The following is a 13361-nucleotide window of genomic DNA, read 5'->3' as shown; positions in this document are numbered from 1 at the left end:
CCCGTTTATCGTTTCGATCGCTTCTTTTATTTTCTGCCGTCTTTCTGCAGTTGTGGTTAACCTTGGCCAGAGCCAATTTGTTGTCTCAATGACATTTGGGCATGGGTTATATACATTAATCATAAATTCAATTACCATTTTTACATGGATTCTTTCAACATCGAGCAAAAACCGAAAACCTCAAAACAGAAAAAAAAAAAAAAAGACTCGACTCCAACAATTTTGCCAAGGCGAAATCTATAATCCCATTTTCAGCCAGAGAGACAGAATCGGAACTTGGTCTTGGATGGAATGTCATGATCACGTGCCACCACACACTCTGGCTCTGCGTGTAAGAGGTAAGTGGCAAGTGGCACAGTGGCAGGGGCAGGGACATCAACTTTTTTGCTTTGTGGCATGGCATCATAATTGCAGCAGTTGCGGTTATATGGAGTAGTTTTTTGTTCAATTGCAATTAACTTTGCCGACACCGAAACTAAAGTTTCGTTTTATGTTTTTGCTTTGGGCCTCATTGAGATTCTTGCAACATTTTAACTGCTTTTAGTTAGATACCTAAAATAGAATTGCAATTTTTACAAATATTTAGTTAATTTAGTTGTTATATTTATGTACGTCGGTGTGGAGAGTTTGAAGTTGACTTTAGGATTTCTATAGGTAAATGAGGAATTAAAATTTACACCATATATTTGATGGTTCTTTAGTCATTTAAAGAATATTTCCAATACCAACGAAATATAGTTATTAAAAGTAGTTGCCAGGATTTAAGTTTTAACCCAAGAAATTACTTATAATTTGTAGGACACATTAAGTCAATTGGTCTATAAGCTTTGTGGTTTTTGATTGGATGTAATTTAGTTTCCTGTATTAAGGCTCAAACAAATTTCAATAAATTGTGGAAATTTTTTGTTCGGTCGATTTATTTGGTTCGCCGCAAATGGGTTAAGGCCAAGCCAAACTTGACCAACAGCAACAATAACGGAGTTCCTCAAGGTCACTAAGAGATGACTTGGCTTACGTCGTTGTTGTTATTATTGTAATTTTTTGTAATTTCTGTGGAGTTTGTTCGTAAATTTATTTTTTTTCTCTCTCTTGTTTATATTTATATTTTTTCTTGTTTGCTCTTTGTCTTGTAGTTCATTGAACAAAAAAAAGAAATGATGAAAAAAGTAAAGGAAAGAGTAGAAGAAGTCAGAAAGTGCAATGTTGGTTTGAGCTATCTCTTTTACTCTTCATCTCCTGTTTCTCACTCTTGCATACCCTTCATGAAAAGGGTTAACACACTTTGGGCTAGCCCTTGTAAATGAAGGAAAGATAAAGTTTACTTAAATAAAAACTATTTGTACTCATCTAACTCAAAGTTATCAGAACTTCTTTAACAAATTTATGAAGATTGTTTTGGCAATATCATTTCAAAATCAAAGATACTAAAGTCACAACTTTCTTTCTAGCCACATAATAGGCCATTTAATTAGAGTCTCCTTTGGGCTACTCTTTCTCAGTGTATAGACTTGGGAAATTGTATCTCTTTTTGTCTTTTGACCTCTCCAAAACTTATAAGGGTATAAAACTAGCCAATATGGCTTAGCTCATTCAAACCATCTGGTTAAATCCTCTTTTTGGCCTTCACAGTAATAATTTGTTGCTGTAGTTTTTGTTGTTGGCTGACATACTTTGCGGTTGTTGCTCAGCAGCTCATTTCCATATGAAATGACTCTCTTTTTTCTCTCTTTTGTTTAAGTCTGGAGTGACTTAATTGTTGGGTTAACAATTTAATGGTACTTGACCTTTTGGTTATGCTTAGTTTATGCAGGAAATTTATGGCACTTGATCCCAGACAGAGACAGACACTGAGAATAGATATGGTCCAAACTTCATGGGTCAAAAGGGAACGTAATATCTTAATATTTTTGGACTTTGATTAGAATTGGTAAATCAAAATAAAAAAGTAAACAACTTGAATCCACCTTACTCGGGCCAGAAATGTGTCATTTGTAAGACAACAACCAAAAACCGGCTCAAAAAAAAAAAAGAGAAAGAAAAAATCATTTTTTTTTTTTTTTGTTGTGTTGTTTTCAAAATATTGCAAGAAATGTAAACAGGAACACAAAAAGCAACACAAATGTTGCTGTTGCTGTTGCTTTGCCACCATGACACATTTACCAACATTTTCTGTTTTTCAATGTTGTTGTTGTTGCTGCTGCTGCTGCTGCTGTGGAAAGCCCCCACACTTGCTGCTGGCTGGAAAAGCGAAAAACGCAAGAAAAATAAATAAAACTCACCGACTGACTTTTTTTTGTCGCCATTAAAAACAAAAACAAAAAAAAAAAACCGAATATATAAAAATAAAATTTTTGATGCAAAATTAACAAAGTTGAAATACTCTAACTATAATTAATTAATTAAACCTATTCAGGCGAATATTTGATGACAAGCCATTGCAAGTGCAAAAATATTACACTTCTGAATTGAGTTGAATTGATTGATATTCATCCATCACAAATAAATCTAATTTAACCAACTCAAAATGCCTTAAAACACAAACAAAGTTGCTTTGTCGTTTCAATCTTAACAAAATTAAATTTTAAATTTTGTTTTCATATAAAAAATGTTTCCTTCCACCAAGCCCAAACCAGTGGAACCGCTCGAGGAGTCCTCATCTAGAGAACCAACTGATGATAAGCAGTCGAGAGAACTCCCTCCCGACGAAGATTCCATGTCCCTGAACGAGGATGATGAAGAATTCTTTGAAATATTAAACGGATACTTAAAACTTATTGAACTAGCAGAGGGAGCCTAAAAAAGAAATATACAAAATAAATTTACCAAACTCTTGAATGAATCCCAAAACTCTGCAATTTTCAAAGTGTAAACTGAGAGAAGAGAAAAAAAACTACTTTCAGTGCAGTTGAATGAAAAAATAAAAAAAAAATTGCATGCCGGCTTGGCTGGAAAGTTATATAATAGAGAAATAGAGACGTCGAGTGGCAAAAAAAAATGAGATAGAAAGAGAGAGAGAGAGAGAGATGGAGAGGGAGATGAAGCTGACAACCTGCATCTAAAAGTGGGATGCCAGACTCATTGGTATTTGTTACCAAATTTGTGTATTGGATGACAATTTCAAAAGCAACTAAACAAAATAAATAAACTGGTCAAATTAATGTTTCGCGAAGTTTCTGAGAGATGAAGGGGAGTAAAGTCTAAAGATATCTATACGATTAAGAAATAGGTGGGCAGTTTAAAAAGTAATGAGCTATGAGAAATGACTGATTGCAATTACCAAGTGAATGAAAACCGTTTACTCCTGGTGAGTTGTTGGATTTTTGTGTTAAGTGACTTGCTGAGGCTCAGTTCAATGTAGGTTTGCTCCTAAATAGAAAGATGAAGTCCCAACGCCCATTCGCAACATTCATTTTTTAGAAAGAAAGAGTTTCAAAATTTGCAGGGGTTCTTCAACATGTTTATGATACTATATCATAGTTTACTAGACTTGAGTTGATTTATGTGGATCTCCCAAAATAGTATAGCAACAACTGTAAACAAAAGCTTCAAGTGGGAAGAAAATATTGCTGAAGATATTTTTGAGTTTTGAATTGATTATAGAAACAACCTGAGTGAAAAAATTTCATTTACCCTGCATCCATCGGTTGTGAGGCGAGACTTCATGCAGTGTATGGCATCGATCCTAAGAAAGTAAATCAGATAAAATTGTTCCAATTTGCCAGTTTACAGGCTTCAACTCTTGACTTCCCACTGAAGCACCCTGTAGTCAGAAGGCAAATCGTTCTCTCAATTGTTAGGCAATTGCCAAATACTAGTAGCATAATTCATATTAATACATTAATGTTCACAGATTCTAATGAACTAGCAAAAAAAGAAAAAAAAAACTAAAAACAAGTTCTTCGAGCCACCAGAAAAAAAATATGTAATAATAATTGTCCATGTTTGTGGTTAGCCACTGATATTGCGGTCCCTCTTGGCACTTTTGAAATTCCAAACATGTTTTGCATGTGACATACAGAGAGAGAAAACAATAACAATACAAGAAAAACACGTAACAATTAGAGAAACAACAAAACACTAAAAGCTTCTTATATAATTTGGCAAATAATTCAACACACCTCAAAATAAAAGCCAAGCAAAAGAGATATATGAATCTAGTTTTTTTTTTCTTTGTTTATTAACTTTGTGACTTTAAAGAAATAAAGTAATAAGCCATAACGATAATGCTCTTAAGAGAAAGATCTCATAATCAGGTCATAAAGGTAAAGTTAACAATCGTTTTATCATGGCAAAGTTTAAATACCCTTTGCAATTTAGTGAATCAAATGTAATGAGAATACTGCAACACTTTTTAAATGATTTGGTTACATTTGGAACTAATGAAATGTTTTTTATGTGTCAGAACTTATTCCAATTTCAAAGCATACATTCATATAGAATCCTAAGATACATTTGGGATACAAAGCGAAAAAAAGGAATAATCTGAACCATACCATTTGTAAACAAAACTGTTAATTAGTAAAAAACTAAAAAAGACATTACATCTTTTCATGTTATTCTGCTGATTCTCCATCTTGGACAGATTGGAAAAGGATAAGTAATCCTCAGGGAGAAAAAGCTAAAAAATGAGAAGTTTAAAATATATAGGTGTATTGTTCATAAAGGATAAAGTTAATAACTACAGTCCTTTCATTTACCTCATGAGGTTTATATACATAGATGTTGCTATGGACTGAGTGGACTCTCTATAAACAATTTCTTGGTTTTTAATGAAATCTACATTAATTTTTGAGCATTGTGGACAAGAGATTTCCTTCTATCTCCCATATACATCTTGATAAATTTAACATTATCTTATATTCTATAGAAATTATGAGAAATTAATATTGAAGTTTAGTTGCACCCAAAATGTTGTTAATTACCTTTACAGATGCAGTTGGTCATGACACTGATTTTGGGATTGTGGTTGAGGGGGCTGTGCGGGATATTTGCCAGTTGAGTATGGTAATGGCAGATATGTATATGCCTATCCTGGGGGGCTATGCAAATGCAAATGAGTTTTGTACCTTGGGAGAATGTATTTTGGGTTTTTGGTTTCAGGGTTTCAGGCATAAATTTTCTTCCGCATGGACGAGTTGAAATGGCACAAACTGTGCAAATTATGGGGAAAATGGGTAAATGTTTAGGTTGAAAGGATATTTTATTGAGCGAACACAACCACACACACACCCACACTGCATGTTGCATAATTAATTTTGTTTACACAGTTGTATATGCAGCTCAGCGAAACAAACATAAATGTGAAATAATAACGTCAGAGATAAGGTAGATGGCTGATGGCAGAGATTCGTAGAAACCTGCATACTCAATTTTATTGCATTTTAAAATCACTTTTAAATAATTCTCAGACTTAATGCATTGCTCTTTTATCCCCTTCCACTGACATATAATGGATATATCATTAACTATATATAAAATGTTGTATCTCAATGAATGTATGCACGTCGATAAAATGTCATTTCCTTCTCTCAGCTTATCCATCTATTTATTTATATATGTATGTATGTATGTATTTTTTTGCAGCATTTCTTTCTCTTGTGCTTTTGTATCCTCTCTCACATTTCGCTGTTTATATGTACATTTCCGGACTGCATTTGGGTTGAAATAATGCTACAATAACAACAAAGACAATGGCGTCAAATGTTTTACAACCAGATAAGAAGTTTAATTTATGCGAAAACATGTTTGAAAACTCTCTGTGTCTATCTATCTCTTTCCTGTTGTCTCCAATTCTCTCTATTTCTCTGTCTCTCTCTCTCGCTGGGTCGTTGCGTCTGCAAAATGACATTGAGAATCGGAGGATGAGTGTTAAATTGATGGCTATAGCCATAGATAGAGTTGGGCTTAGAGATGGGTTTTTGGCATCTATTCGATTCCATTTCAATGTCCTTTTAATCTCAATTTTAATTTAAGCCTATACCATTTGAAATACAATCGAAAATCGTATTTTCTTTGAGCTGCTATTTTATTTTAATTCGTTTGCATTTTAATCTGAATACTTAAAAGTAATATGTATTTCAATTGAATATCAACTCCATTTCAATTTAATTCAATATTTTGTCCCATCTCTAGTCCTTTGTCGGTCTTGAACTTAGCTAGGGTCTAGACTCAGCCTACATTTTCACACACGCCCCCTCCAAACAAACGCCCACTGTTATTGACCTTGCCACAAATTTTTTCCTCAAACAAAACACAGAAAAACAACAACAAAAAAAAATATGAACACAAAATGGTCATAAATTTTGTTGAAGTTACTTCCGTTTTTTGCGGTTGTCGATGAGTCGTCTCATTGTTGTTGTTATTGTTGTAGTTGCCACTGCGATTTATTTATTTATTTATTTAACGCCATGTTTTGTCTAGACTCAGTATACCGCCTTCTTCACCCCCTCATATGGGCCCAACACTATATATCTGACTGACATTCGGCTCCTGCTATGGTTCTCTTGTCCCTGGGTCTGGTTTTGATATTTGTCAAGCGATAACTCCTTTTTTTATGGTCCATCCATAGCGTTCATTGTCTGCGTTGTCTGCAATGGAGCAGCAGATGATTTTATGTGCGTTTCGTCTGGTCGTCCGCCGCCGAGTCCTGGCTCCTGGCTGCTGGCTCATGACTCTGCATAAGCAGGCTACTGCGGCGGATGGCAATTAAAAGCAAAGCAAAGATGCCAGACATTTCACTGGCTGCAGAATGTCGAGTGCTTCGCTATCATTAATTAAGCCAAAAACAACAAAAATGAGGAATAATATAACAATGTGTTAATAGTTGCACTCTCAGCAACATGTTGCAAGCGCTCGGCAACATCTTAACATCACAGCAGCCTAAAAGTATGCTTTATTTTTTACAAAATTTAATTCTTGGGCTTTAGAAATGTGAAAACTATTTAATAACTTTCACGTATATCTATTTCAAATCCAATAGTTAAGTGACTTTAACTTAAGTTAGTGTTATTCTTTATTATTTCATGATATTTGTCAAGCGATTTGAATCTTACTACATTTATTAAGTCAATGTATAACGCAAATATTCCTTAAATAAAACTAAAGAAACTTTGTGAGCAAAGCTTTTGAAATTTCCTTTATTTGTCGCTAACCTTTAACCATTATTCTTTCACTTAAGCCATCTGCCTGTCATATACATACGCACATACATATGTATATATACATTTAGGAATATACTATATTTCTTAACTAAATCCTTCAAGGACGGCTGCAAGTTGCCAAGTGCCAAGTTCAACATTTATAAATGTCAAATGTAGATGGGCCCGAAACCAGGACTCCCTGAAGGGAAATGAGTTGGCAGGGCTTTAAATATTTCCGAGAAGCAAAAGAAAAGCGTACAAAAAAGAACAGGGAAAGGCAGAGCGCGAGAGAAACAGAGTGTTAGAACACATATGTGCGTCCCTGTCATGGGGACCTGCCACCTTTTGCCTGCCTTTGGGGCATTAAAATAATGTTTAGCGCGTGATTTTCCATTCTCTTTCGTTTCTGGTGTCACCTCCATCAATTGTCAACTGTTTAGCTGGCGGGCAAGTTTATCGAAAACGGAGACGGGCACCTGTGATGCCAAAAGTAGAGGATCTTGGGGGGAGGGTTAACATCAATAACACTAATGGGAAAAGGATAAAGATAAGCATTAAATAACACACGTACACAAGTAGGAGCAGCAGAATAAGGCCTACAATACACACACACACACACTCACACACACAGGGAGATACAGATATGGATACCGAGTGCTACCATGTGTAGCATGTATGCGGATCTGAGTGGAATTCGTTTGTTTGCCTTGCGGGGGAACAGCAGCGCTCCGAGTTGGTGTGGAGTTATGTGTGTCCTGGTGGGCGTGTACGTGCAGCTGTTATGGCGACACGACACGTTCCATTCTCCGTTTTCATCACTCCCCCACCGCCACCCACTCCAACCCCTCTCCATCTCATTTGGACCAAAAATTTTCTTTTCGCTTTTTTGTTTGCTCTGCACATTTTTCGCATTTTGTGTTTCCGCTTCCGTTTGCCTGCTTACTGCTGCTTCTCCGTTTTTCATCCACATCTTCTTCTCGAAGACGAGAAGAGCGGCAAAATGATGAAGAGAAATTGTGTCACACACGTGAGCAATTTAAAGTCATTTCAATTGCAAACTTAATTTACAAATAAAAAGAGAAATGAATAAAACCTTGCGGCATCCATCCATGGGGCTGGCGGCAAATTTATGTAGCATATGCAAATGCTTTTTACATTGATTCTTTTTGCGCTAACGTTTTATTTATAAATGCCAGTAAATTGCTGGAAAATGTGAATGAAACAATTGCACTGCAGTAGACTACGCTGATTTGAGAAATCAATGGAAAATTGTTGCTATTTTTATAATCCCATATCCATTAGGGATTTGTATATGCGAAACTGTTACTGTGGCCAAGTCCAAGTTCTTTGATTTTATCGGTACATTCGATACCTTTAACAAATTCTAAGTAACTTCAACAAAGTCCAATAGTTCAAACACTGCAGAGACTACCCTCAATATGATTCTAATTTTACTTCATAGCACCTTTTGTAATGAAGTTTAAAGCATTAACCAACACTGAGTTACATAAAAGACAGCTTTGACAATCCCATCAAACTGACGTCTTTAATCTGTGTGTGTTTTTATATTATTGGAGTAATGTAGTATCCGATTAGCTTGGCGGAGCAAACCTTTTTTCTCACACATTTTCAAGAAAACACCCCAAAATAAGACCCTGAGAGGACATTTTCGTTAAAAATTCGCAAAAAGCAGGAGAACAATAAAGGAAATAAGGGCCAACCAAGTTATCTTTTGCAAAAATCAACCAAAAAAAAAAAAAAAACGAGGAAATATCCGAAAAAGGGAAACATACAATACATCAGATGTGCTAATTAAAGAAAGAAAAGTCTCCGAAAAGCAAGAGCCCCAATCCACATCCCACACCGCAATCCGTCCATCTCGGGAATGTTGTCGCGAAAATATCCATTGAGCTGTATTAGACGGCTGCCACCGGTCCACGAGCAGATCGCTTTGCAATGTGCCAAAAACATAAGTAGAATGGCCGTTGGTCTGCCAAAACCAACAATACCCACAGGTGAAGTTCCAGTGTTGGTGGAAATAAGACGCACCGATGACAGCAGTGTCTATTATTATCAAGTGAATGTGTCATCCGATTACCACAGTGATGACTATGACTATGACAGGGATGAGGACTTGACCACAGTTATTGGCGAAATTTCGAATTTGAAGCAATGGCGGGACTTGGCCGCACCGATTACAAAGACTGTAAATGTAGCACCACCGCCATGTCCAATGCATGGGCAGCAACAACAGCGATCAGTGGAAGCAATAGGGTCCATAGGGTTGGCAGAGGCAACAAATCCTCAAGTCATGATGACACAATCTGCTTTGCATATTGTGCAAGATCCCGAAACGAGAGTCATATGCAAAGGGAATGTGGCCACGTTCAATGAGTTACCCCTCACAAGAGAGGCAGATGAGCTGACTAAGGCGCACTTTATGGCCACACTTCATCAACAGCAAGCCAGTCCTTTGGATTATGCTGAACTTTGGCTTCCTCAACACGGTACATGCTGGGCTATTCAACGTTTCACACCGCTGCCGTTGGAAATAGCCGAACTTTCTTTTGATGAGAACAATGAGTATGTAAAGAAGGCCATATTACCTACTCCAGCACCATCACAAACACTTAAAGCGTCACCACAATTGACTCAACATAAAACACTACTACAACCACAACTGCAAAACTTTCCTTTGAAAATTCAGGTGGGACAACAACATTCTTCATCGCCACTTCGTTTGCTCAACGACATCAAATTGAATGACAAAATATCTGTTAAAAATGCTGTTCTGCGCTTAAATCAAAATGGTGATTATGTGTCCAATGAGCAAGTCTTGCCCCTTATAAATGGTTTCAAACACTGTCAGCAAACACATGGTCTCAATGGTTACAGCAAGCCTCAGGAAACATCCAATGGAGTGACACCACCTAAAAATGGTTTTAAATTGGCAATGGAAAGCATCGACATCCATAAACTCCAACCCCATGGCCATAATGGTAGAAAAGATTCGTTCAGGTGCATGGATATGATTCCGCCGACTGGAACCACTTCACGGTCGCCCCACCATCATTATGAAGTTCCTTTACTAAGCTGTTATAATGATGATCATCTACCAAAAATTAAAGAGGAATCGAATTTACATCAGGATCTAGATAGTTCATTCACTAGTAAGTATATACTGTTGATATATAGATACCAGTTTGAGTTAATTATGTGGAAAAAGAATTATCCGCTAAGCTAGAAAGGGGGAGTAGCATAGTTATATTCTTTAGTTGGTTTCAATATCTAATTTATGTTGTCGTTTCTTCGACGCAGAAAGAGCGACTACACTGCATATGCAAGACATGCTGGCACCGGGGGCAACATATCCCACGGAATTGCAAACGCTTTTCCGCTGGAACTATTGTGACTTGTGTCGCACAGGCATGCGAACTGTGCGCAATGCAGTGGATCACTATTCATCGAAAGCTCATGATCGTCGGGTGAACACTTGGCTGACGCGTCACTGCTGCGAATACGGTGATGCTTCAGAGGAAGTGCTTCGATTTGTACGTACCCCTGGTCCTGCGGCTTTCTACTGTGAGGTCTGCGATCTGAAGTTGACTTCGATGAGGCATGCTCAGCAGCATTTGTTTGGACGACGTCATCATTTGGTGTCGCAACACATCACGAAACCCAATGGCGAGGGCCACTACGATGGACAAGGACGCTGGGTGCGTACCGACACCAAGTGGCTGATGTGCCAATTGTGTGATGTTAGCATCACCTCGGAGTCCCAGATGGCTATGCACATGGCGGGAGCGCGTCATCGTCGTCGCCAGCACACAAGCTGTCCAGGAGTTCCTTTGTCTCTAAATGGAAGTCACATATATCGTATTACTGCGAATGGTTTGATGGAGCCCGTTAATCCTTTTGGCTGTTATATGAAACACAATGGCAACTGTAGCGGCATAGGCAATGCCTTGAATGGAATAAAGAGGTCACCACTAGGAACTCCACTAGGAGAAGGAGCAGGAACAGGTCAATGTCAGCGGCCCCAGCAGGACATAAATGGTTCGACTGATGTAAATTCCGCATATTACTGCGAGGTGTGCAACATAAATCTCAATCATTTGAAATCGGCGAAGCAGCATGAGGATGGACGCATGCATAACAAGAAATTGCACAGGGTCAACAATATCAAGGTGGCATATGCATGAGGAGATCCATTTTCTTTTATCTATTTACTTATTTTCTTCATTTGCACCAAAATGACAATGACAGTTCTAAATGGAAGTGAAACAGAAAAACAGTAAAAATGGTCTGCCTGCCGGGCCGTGTTACTGGGTTGCTGTTTTTTTTTTTTTTTTTTTAATGATTTCCAATTTATTTTTGATTCATGTACCTATAACATATGTTTTTCTAGAACTACCAGTAAAATGCATATATATATATCTATATATAGAGATTACTTTAAAAGCTAATGTTTTTTCAACAGCATTAAAAATATCGACATACATATGTGACAGGTATCAATTCAAATGAGTCTAATCTGTTTTGGTTGTAGTCATAATTGTTTATATTTCTATGAATTTAGGCCGAAGAGCCTATACAGTGGTACCTCCCATAAATGTCGATTTATTTAAGAAATTCCTATCACCTTTTCATTAGAAAAGCTTCATTTTATTTATACCTGATAAATAGTTGACTACATTTTTTTTATGGTTTAAAAAAACGAACTTTGTCATAATCGAGTCTGATCCAAGGCAATGTTTTGGCTGGATACTCTTGATTTGAAAGGCGCAGAAGGTGAAACATTATCGATAGAAATGATGTGCCCACGCTGTCCCCAAAGGCAGTTAAATATGGAATCGCAGAACTATCGGGATCGATTTTGCATTTCCAAAGCTGATGGATTAGGATGTGAGCCGTCCACAGCAAAATGAGAAGCTGAAGCAAGCTTGTGAGGACAAATGATAGAACAAAGATGGCATTAACCGATATATAAGACTTGAAGAAATAGTCCGCCACATAGACCAATATTGTGTTGGCTGGTATTGATATAAATATAAGAATTCGAGCGACACGTGAATATATTGTGCCTATAAAAAATACTCTCCACGGTGATTCACATATTCGACTTCCCTCGGGCATGGTGCCAAGTTCGCTACTTTTATGCATTATGGATCCCATGTTGCTGGCTTGAACACAAACTAGACTGCCACAGATGCCATTTATGATGGGCGAAAATACAGCAAATCCATCAAATTGTTTCACAGCCGAGCTAAGCACAAAGCCGCCGATTTCATTTATGCACAATGCTACAATAAGAGGTATCCAGCTATTTTTCAAAGCTTCACGTGTATAGACATTATTCCGGATCAATAGAACCCAGAAGGGTAGAAATAAAAAGAGGTAGGAAATCATTATACCTATACTAATCCAAACATTGGATCTGCTCAGATCATGCAACATGGCGGCGCTCAAGGAGAGTAGACTTATGGAAGCCACATCACCAATGGAGGCCACGATCGGTGTGGCCAAATAGTCCGGATTGAAGTGATACCGTTGCGAGAACAGTATGACCCCCATTAAAATAGAATCAAGTATCATACAAGATATGCTCGAGGTAAGCAGCGCTGCAGCCGCCAATGTTGGGAAGTTTTGAAATATCAGGGCGAGATCCTCTGTAGAACTGCAAAGCACTGCCATCAAGCATATACTCATCGAGGAAACTATGGCCTGAGCCTGCACCAGTGCCACATTGGCAATGACTATCTGACGAATTTCGTGAAAGTTACCCAATTGACCCAATTTCGAATGGGTAGCGAGTCGTGATGCCACGCACATATCCAAATTGCCCTTTAGCCCACATAGCGCCGGCACAAGCACAATTAATTCGCTCATTTGCTTATATACTGCCCAATCCTGTACATTTCCAAGCAATATGCCAGCAACTATTGTGCCGCTGCTGGCCAAACAAAATGGTATGACAATTTGAATCAATGTCGAGTACCACGTCTCCGAATAGGTATCAGCCACATCTCCGCCACTTGTCGATGTAGTTGGCCTATCAGTGTCGAGTTTATCTTTCGGCGAAGCCATAAATCTTATAAATGTTGAAACGAAAATAACAAAACTGACATAAACTTTGATTACTCAACGCATGCCAGTTGGTTCACTGCAAAAACAAAAATCATAATTTTGTATTTGGTTTGGATAGATATATGTATATTTTTT

General features: G+C 37.5%; 1 protein-coding gene and 1 pseudogene across 1 annotated transcript; one reads left to right on the top strand and one right to left on the bottom strand.

Moving 5' to 3' along the window:
- The first annotated feature begins 8664 nt into the window (after positions 1–8664).
- Positions 8665–11581, top strand: dbf (doublefault). The gene is made up of 2 exons (XM_068294884.1): positions 8665–10309; positions 10458–11581. Exons 1-2 carry the CDS (start codon positions 9025–9027, stop codon positions 11339–11341), a joined length of 2169 nt encoding a protein of 722 aa, XP_068150985.1. The 5' UTR covers positions 8665–9024; the 3' UTR covers positions 11342–11581.
- Positions 11582–11840: 259 nt separating this feature from the next.
- LOC137580713 (solute carrier family 41 member 1 pseudogene) lies at positions 11841–13226 on the bottom strand (annotated as a pseudogene).
- Positions 13227–13361: the final 135 nt, after the last annotated feature.

Source organism: Drosophila tropicalis, unplaced genomic scaffold, assembly GCF_018151085.1.
Source record: "Drosophila tropicalis isolate 14030-0801.00 unplaced genomic scaffold, ASM1815108v1 contig_845, whole genome shotgun sequence".
NCBI lineage: Eukaryota > Metazoa > Arthropoda > Insecta > Diptera > Drosophilidae > Drosophila > Drosophila tropicalis.
Note: the sequence above shows the minus strand (reverse complement) of the source record. Positions and strands in the feature narration are given on the sequence as shown.